The sequence below is a fragment of the Centrocercus urophasianus genome, unplaced genomic scaffold (genome assembly GCF_019232065.1).
Source record: "Centrocercus urophasianus isolate 14NV4802_14NV808 unplaced genomic scaffold, USGS_Curo_1.0 seq_11, whole genome shotgun sequence".
Lineage (NCBI taxonomy): Eukaryota > Metazoa > Chordata > Aves > Galliformes > Phasianidae > Centrocercus > Centrocercus urophasianus.
The window spans coordinates 7,910,453-7,930,908 of NW_024884253.1; the positions used below are offsets into that span (position 1 = coordinate 7,910,453).

At 35.7% G+C, this 20,456-nt stretch overlaps 1 protein-coding gene across 1 annotated transcript in view; it reads left to right on the forward strand.

Moving 5' to 3' along the window:
- The window catches only part of ADCY8 (adenylate cyclase 8), a 122,981-nt gene that overhangs the window by 60,766 nt on the left and 41,759 nt on the right, over positions 1 to 20,456 (forward strand). The window contains exons 5-7 of the mRNA XM_042839935.1: positions 5,904 to 6,031; positions 15,218 to 15,376; positions 19,337 to 19,607. Coding sequence (XP_042695869.1) covers positions 5,904 to 6,031; positions 15,218 to 15,376; positions 19,337 to 19,607 — 558 coding nt within the window. The remainder of the gene's footprint in view (positions 1 to 5,903; positions 6,032 to 15,217; positions 15,377 to 19,336; positions 19,608 to 20,456) is intronic.

The window sequence follows — 20,456 nt, forward strand, 5'->3', positions numbered from 1 at the left end:
ATGTATAGGCCAGTGTGACTCCCTCCATTCTTATGCGTTTGGGGTGCTGTATTAATAAACAGAATTACTGGTTTATGAGCATACAAATGTGATCTTTAATTAATTATGAGAACATTATGCAAATTAATAGTAACACAGGAAGTCTATGTTCTTTTTTGTGGTGTCTAAGTCCAATGTTTTCTCCTCCTCACTAGCATCAATGATTAATTGCCTAATACTGGTGAATAACAAGCGTTTGTAAACAATAACATTCATATGATCTGTCATGCTGATATCTAGTGTAAAAATATTTAAGTATTCCTTGGTGCAGGCAGAAGATGCAAGGTGGTGCCTTGCCCATGTTTTCCTTCATTTATATGACAATAAAGAATTCTGGCAACCATCACCCAAATTCTGATCCTCTTTTTTTGGAGGACTAGACAATTTCCTACCATCTGGCTCTGTCAAGGTCTCAGCTGTGTTTCTAAAAGCAGCGGAGATGCAATAGAAGGAATTTGGATGGACCTCTTTCTCCATCCCGTCCCAACCAGCCTGCTGCCTAAAAGCCTTGGCCTGGATCCCATTCATACTGAGAAAGACCTTTTATCTAGGTATCCTTTACCTTTGGCAAATGTTTCAGAGTTGAGCTATTGCATATTAGGGCCAATCTCTTGCTTCCTCTTTCTCCATCCATTTTCAAAAAGTTCTATAAGTATTATCTCTTTGTTCTTCACTTCAGACTCAGTAATTTCTCATCCACAGTGTTCTAAATTTTAGCTTGGAATTAGAAAAAGTTGCTAATGAGGACTTCCATATGGTCTGTTCACTAGCCTATGGGATTCTACTGAAAAGTAGGTGAAGTGATTAAATCACCACAGGCAGATAGAAAATGCAAAGTAACTCACAAAATACAGACACTTTCCCCTCTCTCTCTCTTCAGAAATTTAGCCCAAGGAAGCAAGAAATTAATGAAGTTTCTGACTGCATCTTTCAGTAACTTGATATTTGAGCGACTCCTTTCTTCAGCTCCATTTTATGCCAATTTACTTTGCTCACATTGAGGGTGTATTTAATGAGCTTAAATATAAATCATTCAAGTGCATAAAGCAATTGTCTGTGAAAGAACTGCATATCTTCTTTTCTCTGAATTAAGGTGATTTGGAAAAAGATTTTTTATCAATGGCCTCTGAATTCACCTTGAATTACTACTATTAATAGCTGAGTGTTTGAGCCAGCTCAACATCCCCAGGCAAAATTTCTACTGATTTCAATTGGTCTTGGCAGAATCAGGCCCTTTAATATTTCACTTGTATCAAATGAGAAACTGTAGATAAGTAGGAAAAAAAAAGTCTCTATTTGTGACATGCATAGAAATTAAGTGATGCCATCAGCAAATGTCACTAATGTGCTTAAGACTGGATACTGATGTGAATGTACATTATCATCTGTTACATACATGTCACAGGAAAACTTCTGGAACTACTTGTGGGAAAGTGAAGGAAACTAGAATAAAATAAAAATCATAACAGCCTCAGAGTAGTGTAAGGATTTAACACTGCAGCATAATATCTGCCGCATCAAAATTCCCTTACAGACATTTTCTTTTATTTAACTCATTTACTGATTTTACAGTTACTTCATGCATTTTTTCTGTTTTCCATCCATTCCTTTTAATAGCAGTGGGCAACTTATTGATAATGTTGCATTATCATGATGTTGCTAAGAATTGAGTCAGAGCTTTAAAGGGTGTAGAAAGTTGGTCCTGAATGTTATTGTTAGGGGTTTTATATCACTGCAAGTTAGGTTGAAACTCAAAAGCTGTCTCTAGTTTTAAGATGCAGGATGGCTACACAAAGAACAGACATTAGCCTACGCATCTAACCCTAAGATACTAATTCATTCAGCCTGGTAAAGCATCTAGTTTAATTTGGAAGTGTGATTCAAGTAGAATTATCATATGGGATCTCAGGAGACCACGCACTCCTGTTTTGACAAAGCAGATATCATCAGCACTCTCTCCTTCCAGGCAGTTGTTTTGAAGTATATTTTACTATCAGAAATGTTTCAAGTGATACAAAATCCACAGTTTACATGCAAAACATGCAAAATAGATTTGATGAGAATAATAAGGAATGTTTAATAGTGGTAAAGAAGATATAAACACACTAACACATCAGTCAGAGCAATTCAACAAACAAGAAAAATTAGGAAGACAAAAAGTAATTTGTATTTGTTGCCAATAGAGACACCCTGCATGGTTCTTGCACCACCTTAGAGGGACGTATGTCATGTCATGTCTGTTAGTCCTGCATAGGCACCTCACATACCCAGGGGTCTTTCCAGTGTACCATAAACTTATGTGCAAACAACTGAATTGAAACCCAGATAATTGCTTTAGCTGGGAGCTAAATCACTCTAGGCTTCACTGACTGCATTGCCTGGCTCTCTTTGACTATGATGGCAGCCTCGGCTGTTGGATGACATATGGACACCTATATATAGTTATCTCTTTCTGAATATTTCTCTCTGTGGTTGCTATCTTCCTCAACTTTGGCAAATGAGCATAAAGATGATATATGAAGACAAGAAAAAATATGCATTCATTAGCAGCTGAAATGATTTCCTGTCACGTGCACACACACTTGCATACATCGAACCCTCATTAACAGGTCTTGATGTTCATTAAGATTTTTTTTTTCTTAGTTTTATCTAAATCACATCTTTTTGAGCTGATCAGCCATATTCTGGGTGTAATTAGAGAGACATGCAGCCATGACACAGGTCTCTATGACTTTAATAAAATCGGTGTTTCAATAATTTTAAATAAAGCCTTAAGACCAAGCAGATGAGATTTTTCTTTTATTTTTTCGTTTTTGTTTTTGTTTTTGTTTTTCCTGCTGCAGATAAAGTTTTCCAGCTGTGCTGAATTAGATGCCCACATTTCCCACATCTTTGCTATTTTTCTAACTGGAGAGCAAAGTTTTAGTAGATTTTATCATCATGAGATTTCAGTTGCAACCTTAAGAAATATAATTTGGTACTTGTTTGTGTGAGACTGTGGACAGGTTGAAGAGAAGGGGACAAGGAAGATAAGATTTACGTGTGCAACTTGTCAATAAAGAAGTCTGATTTGAGTTTTGATTTTAATTGTGAAATATTGAAATCTGCACCCATAAAACCACCTACAGTATAGGGCATACATACTGTATCGTAGCACGTATTCTATATATGCTACATATAGTAAATATATATGCTATATGTGTGTGCATATATCTCTAATTATCTATCTGTATAGTAGTATACAGTATGGTCAAGGCTTCAGTCAACACCTATTGGTGGTTTAAGGAGACCTCAGGGTGAATCACTTTCTAACTTTCTCTGTGCTCAGAGCAGATTTTACCCTGTTTGGCATATGTAAATCTTCAACTAACTTCAGCAAAAGCTTTAGGTACAAAGTTTTTGGGCAAATGTGTTTAAGTACAAAAGCTTTGTGAACAAATTATACCAAATACATACTGCATTGGTGCAGACTGATCTCAAGCAGTGTGTGAAGTTTTGGGACTACAATAACAAGAAGGGCATAAAACTATTAGAGTGTTCAAAGGATGTCTACAAAGATGGTGAAGGGTCTGGAGGAGAGCAGCTGAGGTTCCTGAGTGTTCTCAATCCAGAGCAGAGGAGCTGAGGGGAGGCCTGATGGTGGCTGCAGCTCCTCACAAGGATGGAGGGGCAGCGCTGAGCTCTGCTCTGTGTGACAGCGACAGGGCCCAGGGAACGGCATGGAGCTGTGCAGGGGAGGGGCAGGTGGCAGTCAGGAAGAAGTTCTTCAGCAGGAGGTGATGGGCATGGAACAGGCTTCCCAGAGCAGTGGGCATGGCCCGGAGCTGCCAGAGTGTTAGGAGTGTTTGGACAACAAATGTGTTTTTAGTATTTGGCAGTACCATGTGAAACCAGGAGTTGCACTTGATGATTCCTGTAGGTCTCTTCCAACTTGGAATATTCTATGATTATATGATTCAAAGTGTTTTGATTTCTTTTGCAACTCTGGGGTTTTTAAAGCTTTATCTGATATTCGGTACAGCGCTTCATTCTTCCTAGGCAAAATCTTGAATTATAACGTGGACTCCCCTTCATTGGTCCAGAACTCAGTCCCTGAGGCACTGTACCAATTTGCTCCTGTGTCCTTCTTAAAGTTCTTTCATCCCCAGTGGCACTAGCATACCCCCACTCTCATTGGACTAGTGTAGCGTGCACCTCAGGTTGCCACAGACAAAGAGAAAAAAAGCTGAACTAAATACCACAGGCTGTATTTTACTGTCATCTAATGAAGCAGCTTTAGCAAATGTTATCCTTCTTCCTGATAATGACTGGTCTTCATTTTAATGTCCTCTGATTGGAACCTTTACCGACTGAGTACTAATCACGCATTTATTATTTCAAAGATTTGCCAATCATGGAGATGGTTCCCTGACTGAACTTGTAGTACTTGCTGCCCCCAGGCATTTACAGTTGTATCTCAAATTGTTATGCTCTCTGTTCTTCTGCATTGATTGCTACCCCTGGGGGCCAAGCCAGCAGGTTACTTTGGGCATGTTTACAGCTGATGTTAGGCTTACTTGTTCTACTTGTCTGGGAACTGCAAAAGTTTTGGCAATCCAGGTTTTTTTGTTCACTAAAAGGATCTTCTAAAATAATTTCCCAACCACACTGCAGTGTGTTCTTTCAGTCTACAAAGATACTGTTAGTAAGTATTTAAGAAATGAAATTCAGTACTTGCTCACAGGGTAAAGGATGACTCTAGCTGGATGCCAAGTAAATATCATTTTTCCATGAAAAAAGCCTAACACAGTATAGCAACTTTGGTGTTTTTAGAATTCAGATAATTAGTCAGCTCCTATAGCTGTTGAAAATCCTTGAGAATGGCATTGGAGACTTTAGGTGGGAAGGAATTATCAGTGGAGGAAAAAAAAGTTATGTTTCTTTTTTGTTTTTTGTTTTGTTTTGTTTTCCATTTATTCCCAGTGTAAAAAGCAGCAGAAAGGATGATCTGAAAGAATATAGGCTAGGCTGCATTCTTCATTATCTAAGCTGGCTTTTCTGAATCCTTGGCCTAGATTCCAGCCTAACTCTGATGAAACCTTTTTCAACATCAGCAAGGATACCTCTTCGTAATGTAATACAAAAATTTCTATCAATCTTTTTTACTGAAAATGTAAAGATATTTTATGTCTAAGTGGAAACAAATCAAAATCACGTTAGGACGCTCCAAAAGTAATGCCTCCTATATATTTGGAAATTACAACAGATAAAAAGGGAACAATAATATTATTTGTTAGAGCAAATTCTCAGCTACAAAACACTTTTTCAACATAATCACCCCCATTAAGTGCACATTTTTACCAGTAATGAACAAGAGCCTGCATGCCTTTCTCATAAAAATCTGTACCAGCAAATGTGAGCCACTTTCACTGTTGCTACTGCTGAAATGCACCATCCAGAGCCTTACTGTGCTTACATCCATTGTAAGCACATCCATTGTAATGTTCAGCAAGTGTCAATGGGTGCCTTTTTTTCTCATGGAGGAATTCAATGACACTCCTTTGCATCATTTGCACTTGCATGTCAGAAACCTTTTTGACAGACTGGCCCTCTACTGCCTTTTGTTACACAGCAACGAAATGTAAGGGGATATTTGTGGGAAGATTCAATCTCTACTGCCATACTACCAACATCCACCTCTGAAGTTGCAGGCTAATATAATAAGATAGGAGGCATTACATTGGAGCAGCCCTCGTAACAATTACAAGCAGGAAAAATCCATTACCTATTTATTTTTTTTTTCAGTAATTTTACTAACCAGTTTCACGTTCATCTTGAAATTGAGAGAACTTCACTTTTCTTTCTTTATTAACACTTTCCTCTAGGAACATCACTGTCTTAGAATAAAGATCCTGGGAGACTGTTACTACTGCGTGTCTGGACTCCCAGAACCTCGCCAGGACCATGCACACTGCTGTGTTGAAATGGGGCTCAGTATGATAAAAACTATCAGGTAATATTACTTTCTTTCTATTTGTTTTATTGCTTCTGACAGTGCCCCATACTGCCTATTAAGAGTGTTATTACTAGACAAGTAGTTCTTAGGGTGGTTCAGAGACTTCAGGATCATCACTATGAAAGCAACAGAATTTCTCCAGTCAACGTAGAGCACTGTATTTATGGGTTGAGATTCTAAGTGCTACTTTGCCTATCAGCAGTTTCCAAATTTCCACTTCTGTATATTTGTTGGTTTTATTATTTGTTTTATTAAAGGTATTATGCGAAACAATTCAGATTTCTCTGCCTCAACCTCATAACAGCAGTGTTAAGAGAGAACTGTTAAAATCCATATGGCATATCACTCCAATTCACACAGAGATGGTTGTTACACGCTTTGCAGAAGCTGGTCCAATGATCTCCATGACAGCGGAAGATGCATAGAAAACCTTCACAAGAGGTTTTCTTAGTCTTTTTGTCCACTATATCAATTTTTGTGGCTTTTATCATTTTTGAGTTCTTCTTCAGTTGCTGTCTTCCTTAACAAAATGTTCTCCTCTTCCCTGCTTGTTTTACCATGCAGTCTGTCTGCCTGCTTATTTTCCACTCTCTCCCTTTAATCTGAGTATGTTTCATTATGTACATTAGAGTGTTATAGTGTACTGCAGCTACATTACAGATAACTTAATAGAGAGAAAATTTAACAAAAGCAAATTAATGGAAAATGTAACTGGATAATGTTTATGTAAAAAGGATGTTTAAGAATGTTGGTTCAATTATCACAGAATAAATGTTGCACAAAGTAATCAGTATTTTGCTTCTGTAGTCCACCCAGTGAAAATGAATTATGAATTAGAAAAAATAGATTGATGGGAAAACATAGTTAAATACGTGGAGACACACATGAAATCATTTGCATTTGCTCGGTAATATCATGTGCAATGAACCCATTGTAAGTTATTTTCTTTTCTAAATTTCTCTGAACCTCATTACTTACATGTCAGTCTCTAAAACTATAGTGTCCTCTTATGAACAAAGATTCAAAGATAGTACTCTAGAAAAAGTGGCAGTTTAGTTTTAATATCCTGAGTGATAGGAGAGTTCAGAAGGAGTTGTGAAATCCAAGTCCATTAGGATATTGTCCATCCCAGGCCAATTCAGTTCATTTTCCCTCCAACTTGTTTGATAAATACAGCATTTGAATTTCTGGCCATCTGATGATTTTTTTTCCCCAAGCTTTTCTTTTCCTGTTTTTGAAGCATTATCTTGCTTATCTTAATGTGCATCTATATAGTTCCCAGAGAAGAACAGTCCTTCTATAGAATATTACAAATAATTCAGTCCTCATGTCTGGGAGTACTTGGAAATTTCTACTGTCTCTTAATTGGAACTGAAAATGATAGAACTCCCTCATGATTAACATGAAAAAAACCTCCCCTTTTTGAAAAACTGAATTTCTACTAAGAATTGGAGATTTGATCTAAAACCTACAAAAAAAAAAAAAAAAAAAAAAAAAAAATTAGATTATTATACTTTATCTGCCTCTAAAGTTTTCATGAAACAAAAATTTGTTATCTTCCAAATAAAAGAGAGATGATTCAAGATATGAGAAATTATCCCGTGACTTCAAAATTACATTAAATTGTACACAGGAATTCAAAGCTTTTTGGAAGGCAGATAATGATTACAGGAAAAATCCAAGCATTTAAAGATTACTGATAAAGGTGATATGAAACTGTTAAAGGTGACATGCAAAGCTCTTAGTTCTTAAATCTCTTTTATGATTTAGCTGAAACACTCAGCCTAGCTTAAGATGTAGACATTAAAACCAAACAGAAAAAAAACATACAAAAAGAATCCTCAAAACAGAATTTATGCAGCAGGATCCCGTTTAAATTGGGATTTAGGCACTAAAATCACAGATTGAAATCCATATACTTTCAGAACTTTTTGCTCTTACAGCAGTTTAAGATCTTTGTGTAATTAGGACAGAAGGAATCTTTAAATTAAATAGACCAGATTTTCATCTTTAGGTCCTCTAATATCTCATTCCCTTATCAACAATATGTGGTTGGTGCAAAGATCAGTACCTAACTGCAGATGAGGAACTGCCCCCAAATCTACCATATCAGGATATCATTACTGAATTTTCCTGTGAGCCTTCTTGGTAGTTGTTTCGTCAGCAGGAAAAGAATGCAAAATCTGCTAGACAACCTGTGGAACAAGGACATCTTGGACAGATTGAATCTTAAAAGATTTCTGGGTGTTTTAAAATGCCTCATATACCATACAGCTAAAGTGCTAATTCATTATTAAGTGAGGTTCTGCATCTTGATCTTAAGGGCTCTAAACTCATGTCTTGCTGCTTCATTTCTCTCTTCACAGATGTAGAGAGCTGTTCAACTCTCTGAGAGCTGTTCAGAGCTCAACCAAGCAATCCAAGATCATAGTTTTCTCTGTAATCTTTTACACATCACTGTTCTTGTTACAAAGCTTATGAAAGAAAAGCCTTTATATATTCCATTCTGTGTCATAATTTGCTCCCTTGACAATCGAGCACAATAAAAATATGACTTTTGTCCATGGGAAAGTTCCACAAATTCTGATTTTTACTGTGAAGAAAGGGAGCTTTGCCCTATCATATGAGAGAAAAAAAATCCTAACTATTACTGTCTTGTAATCTCCTGTAAACTGTTTTTAGATGCAACTGAAAGTACAAACTAAATAAAAATAATAAGCTCTTTATAATAGGTCCATTTATTCAGATGGTTTCCACGTCTTTTTTGTATGCTGTGCAAATCTTCCTGTCTTGAATATATTGTATTAATGCCTGTCTCTAATCATGAGATGATTATATTTGATTTTAATACCTATGTAAGCTGAAGGGATGACAGAGAGGGAAACAACCTACTATTGCGCTTACCTATTAAATATATATATATGTCTTTTTATCTTTATTTTATCCATTTTATCTTTATTGATAGTGGGAGAACAAAATTTGTAAGAAAAAAGCAGTCATCAGCATTTGCATTGTGTGTAAGTGAAATTCTAAATCTGTGTTGGACTATCAGATGGCTGGCATTATGAATGTATGATAAAATTCAAGATAGGAGAACCTACTTGCTGACAGTCATGAACTCAAGACTCAACAGTAAAATGAGGTTGGATTTAGTGACATGATCTCTTCTTCAAATACATTTAAATGAATGTGAAATAGATAAGAGGAAGATACAGAGCACTAAAGTAATTCTGAACTAAGTTAGAGATGAGCATGCTTGTTCACTTGTTCATTTCTTTGTGAGAAATGTGACAGTGAGAGCACCAAGGGAAACTCAGGGAAAAAGTGAGATAAAGGAAAAAAGAGGGGAATTATGAAAGGGAGAGAATGTGAAGGAAGAACTGTTAAGAGAAGTAAAGGAAATAATCATAAAAGAATTTCTACTTTTGAAATGGAAATTTTAGAAAATAATTTGTCAATATCGAGACTGAGATGAAAATAATGAATTTTGATGTAGTGTTGTCCCCTTAAAGAGCTTGTTAAGCATTTTCATAAGGGTGCAGGGATAAGCCATACTATTGTGAAGCAATAGTACTTTTAAAATGAGAAAATTATTTAGGCTTTTTTAGATAATATTTAAAAAAATAACGTAACTGAGAAGTTGTTTTGGAGGAGATCATTAATGTGGACTGACAACATTGGATTTAAAAATGGGCAACAGTATGACCATAAGAAGTGGCAACTTTTTTCCTGGAAAAAAAGATTTCCATCAGATGCAAGTTACTGAAAAATAAATTCAAGTGATTAAAATGTACCAAACTGTGTTGCATGGGATGTCAAGTTGGACAATGTAACTATCACTTCTGCTCTTTAGTTTTGGACACAGTGGCAGTATAGGTGACAGGACCCTTGGTGTTCCCAAGGGTTAAAGATTGCTTCCTTAACCACCATCTTCTCAACTGTCATTAAATCTAAATTTCAGAGATTGTGTAAGGCTTGGATACTCAAAGACTCACTTGCATAGTTTAATGATGGAAATCCAACTACAATTTACATAAATGATGGAAGTTCAAGCAGGTCTTTGTGCTAGTCTATTTATTTGGTAAATCATGGACTTGTGAATGGCTTATTGGATTATTTCCCACTAAAATACCAGCTGAAAGAATAATTATTTTGACAGAAAAATCAGTGCCAGTTTACCATGTAGGCTAAACTCCAGAAACTATCCATAATAAGTTACTAATATGAACATCAAATCATGAAAAAAAGAAAGAAACATAATTTAGATGATCTCAGTGACTGATCTGTTAGGTTTTCTGCTTTTCACGTGAATAAAACCTCAGTCTGTAACTCCATCAATTGAGTATTAACATAAAATCATGTAGTGATCAATGCTTGTTAAATGAGTTACTCGTGCTCTGAAGCAGTCAGAAACTGCTTTTATGTTCCATGAATTTTTATGCAATTGATACATTTCTAGATTCCTTCCACAGATTCTTTCTTGAACAATACATGGGGCTCAGCCTGTGTTGGGGAGAGCTCAGATTCATATGAGACAAAACAATGCTTCACAAAACCAAAAATTATTTCTTGCCTTCATTTCAAAAGTTTCTAGTTCACAAGTTCAATGCCTTTCAGACACAAACGCTATCATCACATCCACATGTCCATTTCAGCCATTGACAGTGAAGGAACAGAGCAGCAGGACAGTCTGTCTTTCCCTGGTTTTGATGCTGGGTGCCTAAGTAAATTGAATGATTAATCAGCCTGTGCACCTCTAAGAACTCTTCTCTTTGAAAATGCCCCCAAATACTATCAAAGTTACCCTGTCAAGATAGCATAGGAATGTGTAAATAGTTTGTTTTCAAGTAAAAAAGCAGATTTCTGATAATATGTATTGTAATCCTTCATGGTTCCTTTCTGCAGCTCAGAGCAGGAAGACCTTAAACAATGGGAATGCAGCAGTAATTTGCTCATATTGCTATAGGATCAGTCAGCTCAGAGCAAGTCAGTTACATTAAAAATAAATCTGATATGAAACTTACCTAGAGGTAATTGCTGCCGACTCTGGGATCCAGCTCTTATTCCAAGGTAAACCCATTCTGAAGCTATTTTAAACTGGCTTCTTGGGATATTATCTGTCTTACTTTGTAAATTCAGTGCTTTGTAAAGTCCATCTCCAAAGTGTTGTATCTTGTGAGTCATGTAGCTATACTATTTGAAGTCTTCAGTACTTTAGTGTGCCCTGTTACCTAGCTTTTTATGTGTAATGGATGTCTCTTTTGCAAGGATGACACAGCTCCCGGAGTCATATTAAAGAGAGCAGACACCTCAGTTCATCTTATACCTTCTTATATCAGTCCAAAAATGTATTTGAGTTCTTTAAAGAAGTTCCACAATTCTGTTAGGCTCAACTGAAAAGTCTCAGGAGATCTCAGGAAACTGATCACTACTCCCTCCTCCTGCTCAAAGGGCCAGCTGTAACTCTCATTTAGTTCACAGACCACAGAATTCCCAGTTCTGTTACAAGTGCATGAAAACAGCAATGACTATGTCTCGACAAGTCTCAGAGAACAAACTGCTGTAACGGTAAAAGAAATAGTCATCCAGAGGAATAAAAAATAACGTGCTGGAGATATTTTAAATATTTCAGTTGGTAAATAGGGCCTTCCAAAGTGAAATTGATTAGCAGGGCTAAATGTACAACATGTGAGTTGCAGGGCATTCCGTTTTCTTGCAGCTACAGAAAATATTGAAAAGCAAATTTCAGAATTTTGGCTCACATTTTCATGCAAATAAAAAAGCCTCAATTTACTAGCATAAAAAAAAAAATCAAATACCCATCAAAGAATGCTGGACAGAAAGAGATGTCAAGATCCAATTAAAACCAGTGAAATGTTCATCTCTAATTTGATTGAAATGAGATATGGCAAGAATAGCAACAGTCACAGTTTCATTTCATGAGGCAGTATTTGAGGTAAACTGGGCTGCATTATAGATCATCAATAATTCAACTTAATTTATGTGCTTTTACAAAGGGTTTCCAGAAAGCCTTAAGCAGCTGGAGAAAATTCATTCATGCTTTAATAAATTTAAGAAGCAGAAGAACTAGAGAATGCAGAACATGAATATTTGGAAAGAGCACTTTTTTTTTTTTTTTTTTTTTTCAATATCTAGTACATGGTATGATTTATTTATTTATTTACTTGTTTCTGAATGAATGAGAACTACTACTTCTTCTAAGACTCAGAGGACTCAGGTTCTGTAGTTTCAGAGGTTTTAATACTTCTGTCTTACAACAGCATGTGAACAAGGCCTTTTGAAATAACCAACAGACTGCCTGTTAGGGAATTGGATTTGAGAACATAGGCATCTATCGTACAGTCCCTTTCTCTGTATAATTCTGAAATGCCTCACTCCACATTCCTTCAGATTTTAAAGAAAAAGAATTCTGTGACTTTTTACACACGAATCATTCATTTCATTTTTCAACGACAACTATTTATTTTTCAATTTAAAACTTTCTAACAAAAGTTTGGCTAAATCTAAAGTGTCCACAAATACATTCTCAACAGTTCTGTTCTCAATTTTGCATTGCAAATAACAAAGCAGTGGAATAAGGACCAAATCTCCATCATGATTTTGATTCATATTCTGGACAGATTCTGTTTAAATATATCCCAGACTGCCTGTGGCTCAATTCAATCAGGTCTTTCGATATAATTGGTCCCCTACCTATCAACATAAGGACATATTGCTGTGAAGGGCAAGTAAGAGGAGAATATGATGATATGGCCCTGCAGGTGTAGCAGCACGAAATCTGACAGGAAAACAGAACAGTCCTAAATCGGAAGATGCAGGCAGGTGGCCAAATCCCAGCTCACCACAGATGAAGAACTGAGATCAAATTCCACTTCAGCAGCAGACATGGAAAAGTTTCTGGGAGGTTGTGAAAGATAACAGATGAGACAAGAAGGAATATAGCTTTGCGTAGAGTCTCTAGTGTCATGTAGGAGGTGGTATGGAATCAGAGCTACCTGTAGTTTTCAATAAAGGCAGAAGTGCTATGTGGCTGATCAAAGCTTTCTCAGCACATGATCTTATTTTAGGACAAAATTGTTGAAATCCAGCAACTCCAGCTCTGGAAAAAGAGGGAAGTGTTGCTTGATTGCGGCATCTTTTGTATGTGTTCTCTACAATGAGATCTGTGTGCATTAATTCCCATGCAGCAAACAAATATAGGATTATAATTTACAATATTTAGTTTTAAATGATAGTATTTATTAGCATTTAAAATTTAATCTGATCTAATAGAGAGTATATATATATGTGCATAGAGACAATTAACCTATTTTAATTAACCTATTTCAAGATACAGAAATTAGACATAAAGTGAGAAGTAATTATCTCGGTCTGAAGGAAAGAAAAAGACATACTGGGGAAACAATTTTGCGGGGGTTTGTCTGACAATTCCTCTGAGAGTTATGAGTGTTTACATATTTTTGCAGAATACCTATAAAAACTCTTCATAACATGTTTCAAATTGTACTGTTCTTACTTCTCTTAATCTCTTATGATACATAAGGAACTTCTTCAGTGTGGAGGATTTGTTTTCAAGTCCCATGTTCTAGAGTTGGGTGATTATATGTTTATTTCATATTTCAAGCCTTCTTGATTGCAAAATAAAGAAATTTTTGGATGAAAACTATATACTATTTAAACACAGATAACTGTCCTCCCAAAGCTCATTCTTTTTTATGTTCTTATAATTAATGCTGTATGAGTCTCTTTGTTTTAAAAACCTGAAATATGTTAGCTTCATGATACCATGTAAAGGTCTTCTCTAATAGACAAACAACTGCAGTGGGATATCATGTACACAGTTTTCTCCAGCGGATAAGGTTTGGGGTTATGAATACTAGTTGCTTATTTTCAATTCCTCACTATTTTTTATGATTAATTTATCTCAATTTTAAAACTGTTATTTCATTATTTGAATATGAATCAGTGCCCCTGTTGCAATAACAAAGGGCCACGTAATGAATGCAGTAAGTAGTTTTCTCCTCAAGAGAGGGTCAGTCAAGGTGATGACTGAAGCATCTGAGGCAATGCTTTTGCTTCAAAGTTGTGAAATAGAGCTGTTTATTCTTTGCCTGCTCTGTGATCCTGTTGCCCTAATGTTGACTTCGGTGATCACAGAAATTGAACTCTTGGCAGCGATATAGCAATCTTGTTCGTAGCCCAACATTAGTAACATGCTTTTCCTATCTTGAGCAAGCCATTCAAATATGAATGAACACTATCTCTAACAGTATTTTTGGTGCAAATAATTGTGTTGTTACATAGGAAGGACTGGAAAAGTTCTCTCTTTGTCATCCCAATGGGTATAGACCAATTATATAAATGTGAATTTCCTATGGTGATGTGCTTGACTTTCTCAACACTGACTTGGAAGAAGTAGTGCTAGGTTTAAGTGACTGTAGCTGCAAATAATACATTTTCTCACACCAGAAAAAGAAGAAACTATTTTAACACAATAAAATTCTGTTTATGACCCACAGATAAATTAATTGAAAACAGTGTCGAAGCAAAGTCCCTCTTCTAAAACTGTTAACAAATGCAATTTTTATGTATTTACTTTTGAACTATGAAGTGGTCTTCGCCACTACACTGAATTAGAATAATTTATTCTGACCAAACCTCCTGCAAATAATTCACCTTTGGACAAAAAGTAATGGTTAAATTTCTTACAAAAATAAGTATTTTTGAAATTTTGAAGTTAATTAAAAATGCAATAAAATGTAAAAGTATATGCAGATTTGGTGATAGCATTTTGTTTATGTTTTTTGGTAGTTCTTTATTAAGTCTAAGCTGATGAACTCAATGACTTCAATTAATCTTTTCATTCATACATGTTTTTCTCTTCCTATCTTTTTCTTTCTGCCTGACAGGAATAATATATGTGCCACTGAACCATGCATGCAACTAAGTGCTTAATGATAATCTGTTTTTTATAGTTATTTCATTACTACCTGCACTTTACTACCTAGAAAGGTACCTCTTCATTTCGCAGATCAAGTGACTATTTACACAAAACTAACGTTGTATTTTGCATTGTATTATTTCCTAAAGATACAAAAAAATGTTGCATATAATTTCATGAGCCTGGTCTTTCTGTTTGTTTGTTTTTGCCTTGTTTAACAGATATGTTAGGTCAAGAACAAAGCATGACATTGACATGAGAATAGGGATACATTCAGGATCAGTTCTGTGTGGAGTGCTGGGCCTGCGAAAGTGGCAGTTTGATGTCTGGTCATGGGATGTGGATATTGCAAACAAACTCGAGTCTGGTGGAATTCCTGGGTAAGGCAATGTGTATTTCCCACAGACAGAAACATTGTCAACACACTGTTACTATTTGCAATTCTTTCCATTATTTCATAAACTATAATTTTGGGTGTTTTGTTGGTTTAGTTGGTTTGCTTTACTTTTTCTTCTGTTTTACGATTGGCAAGAATATGTGAGGTTACAGCCAGAAACAATGTAGAAGTGGTCTCCATGCAGAGGCACTGGAAAAGATAAAAGCATTTCTCTTCTTTTGCCACGTAGGATTTCATGAAGACGGTCAGTGGTTGTGTTCAGGCTATATAGTACACAGAGATAGCCCAAACATCTCCGCTAGCTGCTGACATTTCCTGAGTTTCTCCAAACTTCATTCTGCTCCTGTGAGACATGGCAATGCTATGTATTTTATTTCGTAATATACGAAGTATGAAAAGATATCTGTTTTCATAGGTCACTATACTAATAACAAGGAGGTACGGACACTAGGCTTTTTAATCATAAATACCCCAATGGGAACCACAAAGATCCGTGAGTCCAACTCCTGGTTCCACACAGAACAACTCTAAAATCAAAACATGTTTTTAGGAGTGCTTTCCAAAAGGTTCTGGAATTCTTGCAGCTTGGTTCAATGACCACTGCCATGGTGAATCTGTTCCATTCCCACCACCCTTTGCTGAAGAACATTTTCCTAATAACCAACCTGTCTGTCCCCTGACACAGCTCCAGTTCATTCCCGAGGGTCTCAAGGAGCTCTTATAAATATTTAATGCTTTAGCAGATTTATTTTTTTTTCCCAGCCAGTCTATATACGAAAATATATCACTTTCCATTCACCTTTTTGGTTTCCCTTTATCCATGGTGGCTACTGCATCTGGGGGATAAAATATTATTTCTACCTGACACGACATATAACTCACTGCATTTTGGAAGTTGCATATTCTAAGTTTGAAGCAACAATAATGATTGCAGCAATATTCTATACACTTTCAGTTCCCTCTTCCATTACTGAAAGATGTAGAAAAGACCACAATACAATGATGCAACTTTTGGCAATAGAACATAGAAGCAAGAGCCATAGACACTGTTATACAGAAAAAGTTTAAAGTGATGCTATCATCTTGAGTGAGATAGGTTCTGAGTGACAGAGGATTTAAGCCATCTAATCTGAGCTATGCTCTCTATGCCTACATCAGATTATGTCAGAACTGCCATGTTCCAAGGAAAATATAAAATTGTTTTGTTTATACTATGTTTGTAAATGTGGACTCTCTCCACTCTGTCCTGTAGTGTGTCCTTAAGGTAATCTATATTCATAGGATCAGCAGAAAATGAAACTTTGCATGCTCTGAAAATAAATTTTATACTCTGCGTATGTCACCAGTGTATAAAATTTCAGAAAAAGAAAATTACTTGCTCTGCTGCTTATCACACAAAAGCTCCAGATATCTAAGAAATGTCATATGGTGCTTAGTTAGCATGAGCAAAACAATTATCTACACCAGCAAAAAGTGTAGTTTATTGCTGTTAATTCATACAAGTAATATAGTTATTAATGAATAACCCAGTGAAGGCACCACCTTGCTGGTGTCAATAAAATGCCTGACTAAGCTGCAGTATATTGGAGCAGGGTAATTTCCACTCTCATATATCCGTTTGCTAACAGAGCAAAGCCTGTACGTGACAGCAGTTCACTAAGTCTCTCAAAGCAGTGATTTACATCAGACTTTTCCGGTACGCAAAGCAGATGTCCTAGAGCAGTTAAGATCCTTTCAGCTCCTCCTCACTTCTCCCCATGTAAAATCATATAATATTTTTTAATAAACACTCTTCTGCCAGCTTCCCATCTTCTAATTTTCTTCTGGTACATCTAGGTATTAATCTACTTTATTGAACTAGCAGAAAACTTAGCTAGTAATTAATTTTCCAGAATGCATCATTGACAGGTTTTACTTAAAGTTTTTGGCTTGGTATGTTTTCAAAACTCGGGTAGGCTGTACTTTTTCTTCGGTGACATTCCTGACATAATACATTTTTATGAAATTGAGGGAGTCTAATTGTTGTTTTCTTTTTATTCAGTGCAAAAGGTGAAATCCAGAAATATTTTTAATCTACCAGTGATTTATTAATACTTGATCCACTTAAGCATATTACATCAGTAGCCAGCTCCACACTCTAGTTATCATTCCCATTATAAGATCCATCTTTCAAGCTTTTGTAATGCAATCTTCTGAAATTACATTAGGTTGAAATTCAGTACAAAGATAGTCACCCTAGCAACTAATGTATCATTTTCTTTTTTTTTCATTCTTCATTCCTTTTGTCTTCCACTTTTTCTTTTTTTTTTTAATTAGTAGTTTACTTCAATAAATTATACCCCATTCAGTTTTCTAAGGGCTAGGAAATGCATTGTCTAATATAGCATATGACCTGGTTTGAAAGTCCAGGCCTAATCTTGCTTGTATTTTGAAAAATCATTTTACTCTTCTTTTTTAGACATTTGTGTTACTTAGATTTGTTTACAACAGAGTGTTAATCTCTGTGAATGTATGACGGCATGACTTTAGCCAGTGAAAGTTTTACAGAATCTATGTTGTCTTCAGTGGGAAGCAGAGATGGGGTTAAAAAAAAAAAATGACTGAGTTCCAATTTTTGATTTTTTAATTATAGACTGATATTTAATACTTCATGTGAATTTAATACTACAGTCTGATTGTCTTGGGCATTTCACAGTGATTAAAGATAATCAGCAATTGACTCTTCTGACAATACCTTCACATCATATAGGTGCTTATAGCCTTTGCACTCCATAAATATTTTGTGCAAATTAATTTTTTTAGATTCATTTTTTAAGTTCAGGAAGAAAGTTCCCTGGGATTGTCTAAGTATTGCTTCTTTCTGTGGAGCCTAAACAATTTCTAGTGCGTGAGGAAAAATTCCTAAGTGTGTGTCATAAAGAAATTATGCATTTTAGCTAGCTCTGAATTTTAGGAATCTGCAAGCCTGACTTTCCAAAAGTGCTGTATGTCCATTTTTTTAAAAAAATGAGCCAATTTTGAAGACATAGTGCCTTTATTTTTTGAGTTAGCTAAATGTCTAATGAACATCTCCTCATAGTGCATTTATAATTTTGTTCTGTAAGGTATTGCATGGCTAAGCACTTGAATGTGTTTCAGAGGTGTATGCAATTTATCTTACAAGTAGGATGTTGAAGATTTCTTAAAGATAGGAATAAGAAACATCTATTCTATTTTGTTTTAACTGAATTTATTTATGTCCTTCTCAAGGCATCATAACTATGGCGAAGAAATTCCAAATAACAAACACCTCCAAGTTTGGTTGGAAAATATCTAAAGACCTGCACTCATATTTTTGCAGAATTTCAGCTCTTTGTATGTCATCTCTTTGATTTGTTACATTTACTTTGCAAAAGATTTTAACATCGCTCTTTTTAGAAATTATCATTCCACTTGCCTAGTTTGTAGGCTAGTTTGTGTAACTATTCCCTAATTCATGTCTGGTATAATCAGATTACTAATTTAAATTGTTTGTGATACCTCAGCTAAGAGAATTGAAATTAGAGAGCCTTCACACAAACTGGTCGAATACACACCATGTGATTTCTTGACCATATCTACCTGAAGTGGCAATCTGGATTCATTTTCAATCATATCTTATTCAGAAAGTTATCTCACTAAATTATTACTGTGAACAAAGGCATCAGATATGAATATCGAGTTTTTCCTGTGACAGAACTTCATGCACTCCTGAGATCTTGTTGGTAAAAACAAGACAGTGCTTGCCCCCAGATCATTTTTGTTGAATATACTATTTCATTTTCATAATATAAATCATCATATGCAACAGAAATATTTCTATTTATCTATCATATTAACATGGTACAGAGTTCGTAAAACTCCTTGCTACCTATTTATACTAGAGTACAATCAGTATTTGCTACTACTTATTTCACTTATGCAGGAGAATCCACATCTCCAAAGCCACTCTGGACTGCCTCAATGGGGATTATAAAGTTGAAGAAGGGCATGGCAAAGAACGCAATGAATTCTTGAGGAAACATAACATTGAGACTTATTTAATTAAACAACCTGAGGAGAGTCTGTTGACTTTGCCTGAAGATATTGTGAAAGAGGCTGTCAGCTCCTCCGACAGGAGAAACAGTGGGGCAACATTTACCGAAGGATCATGGAGCCCTGAACTTCCATTCGATAACATAGTGGGAAAACAGAACGTAAGTCAAACTTCCTTTAATGTCATGTAGTATGAATGCATGCTTGAGTGCATTTCAATAATGGAAGCCTCAGAGAAAACAAATTCATCTTTAACCTTTTCTCTAATGCATACTGTAAAAGCAGATGATTAAACAAATCTTTCCAGGGCAGAAATAAATCATGCATCCAAATTGGGGAAATGCCAGGGGCCCAGGCATTTTCTTTCCTCTCAATTTTATTTTCCAACTCTAATTAAATACTACACAGATTAGTTTTAATTGAACCAGTCCTTAAAGAAATAAATTAAATATAAATTTAATGTAAGTAGCTGGTACATTCTAGTCAAAGCATGTATCTCATTGCATAGCTTCAATGCACTACCATCAAAGCAAAAGATGTGAGTGGACTTTCTGCCAGAGGAAACAACATACTGTAATTTATCGATATATAAAGGAAAAAAAAGAGTTAAAAAAAAAACCAAAAAACAAACATACCTTGAAAAATAATTCATCTGTTCTGTCTTCCTCTCCTCTCCTCTCCTCTCCTCTCCTCTCCTCTCCTCTTCCCTCATTTCACACCCCTCTTCTCCTCCTCTTAAAAAAGAAAAATAATACAACTTAAATGCTGATTTTAAGGCATAACAGAAGTTCACTAGCAAATGAATTAGAGCCTAAAGTCATGAGTAGCTTGATATAAATATGACTAACAACTTCCTCATCAGATTTTCCCAAAAGCACTGCACTACTAGCACATAGGGTAACAGCAATACCTATACAGTCATTGAATTTGCTTGCAAAGTCTCTTTACATAGAGGAAATAAAGGTTAAAATGCCCTCAGACACCTCTCTTTACACTGCACTTGAAAGATT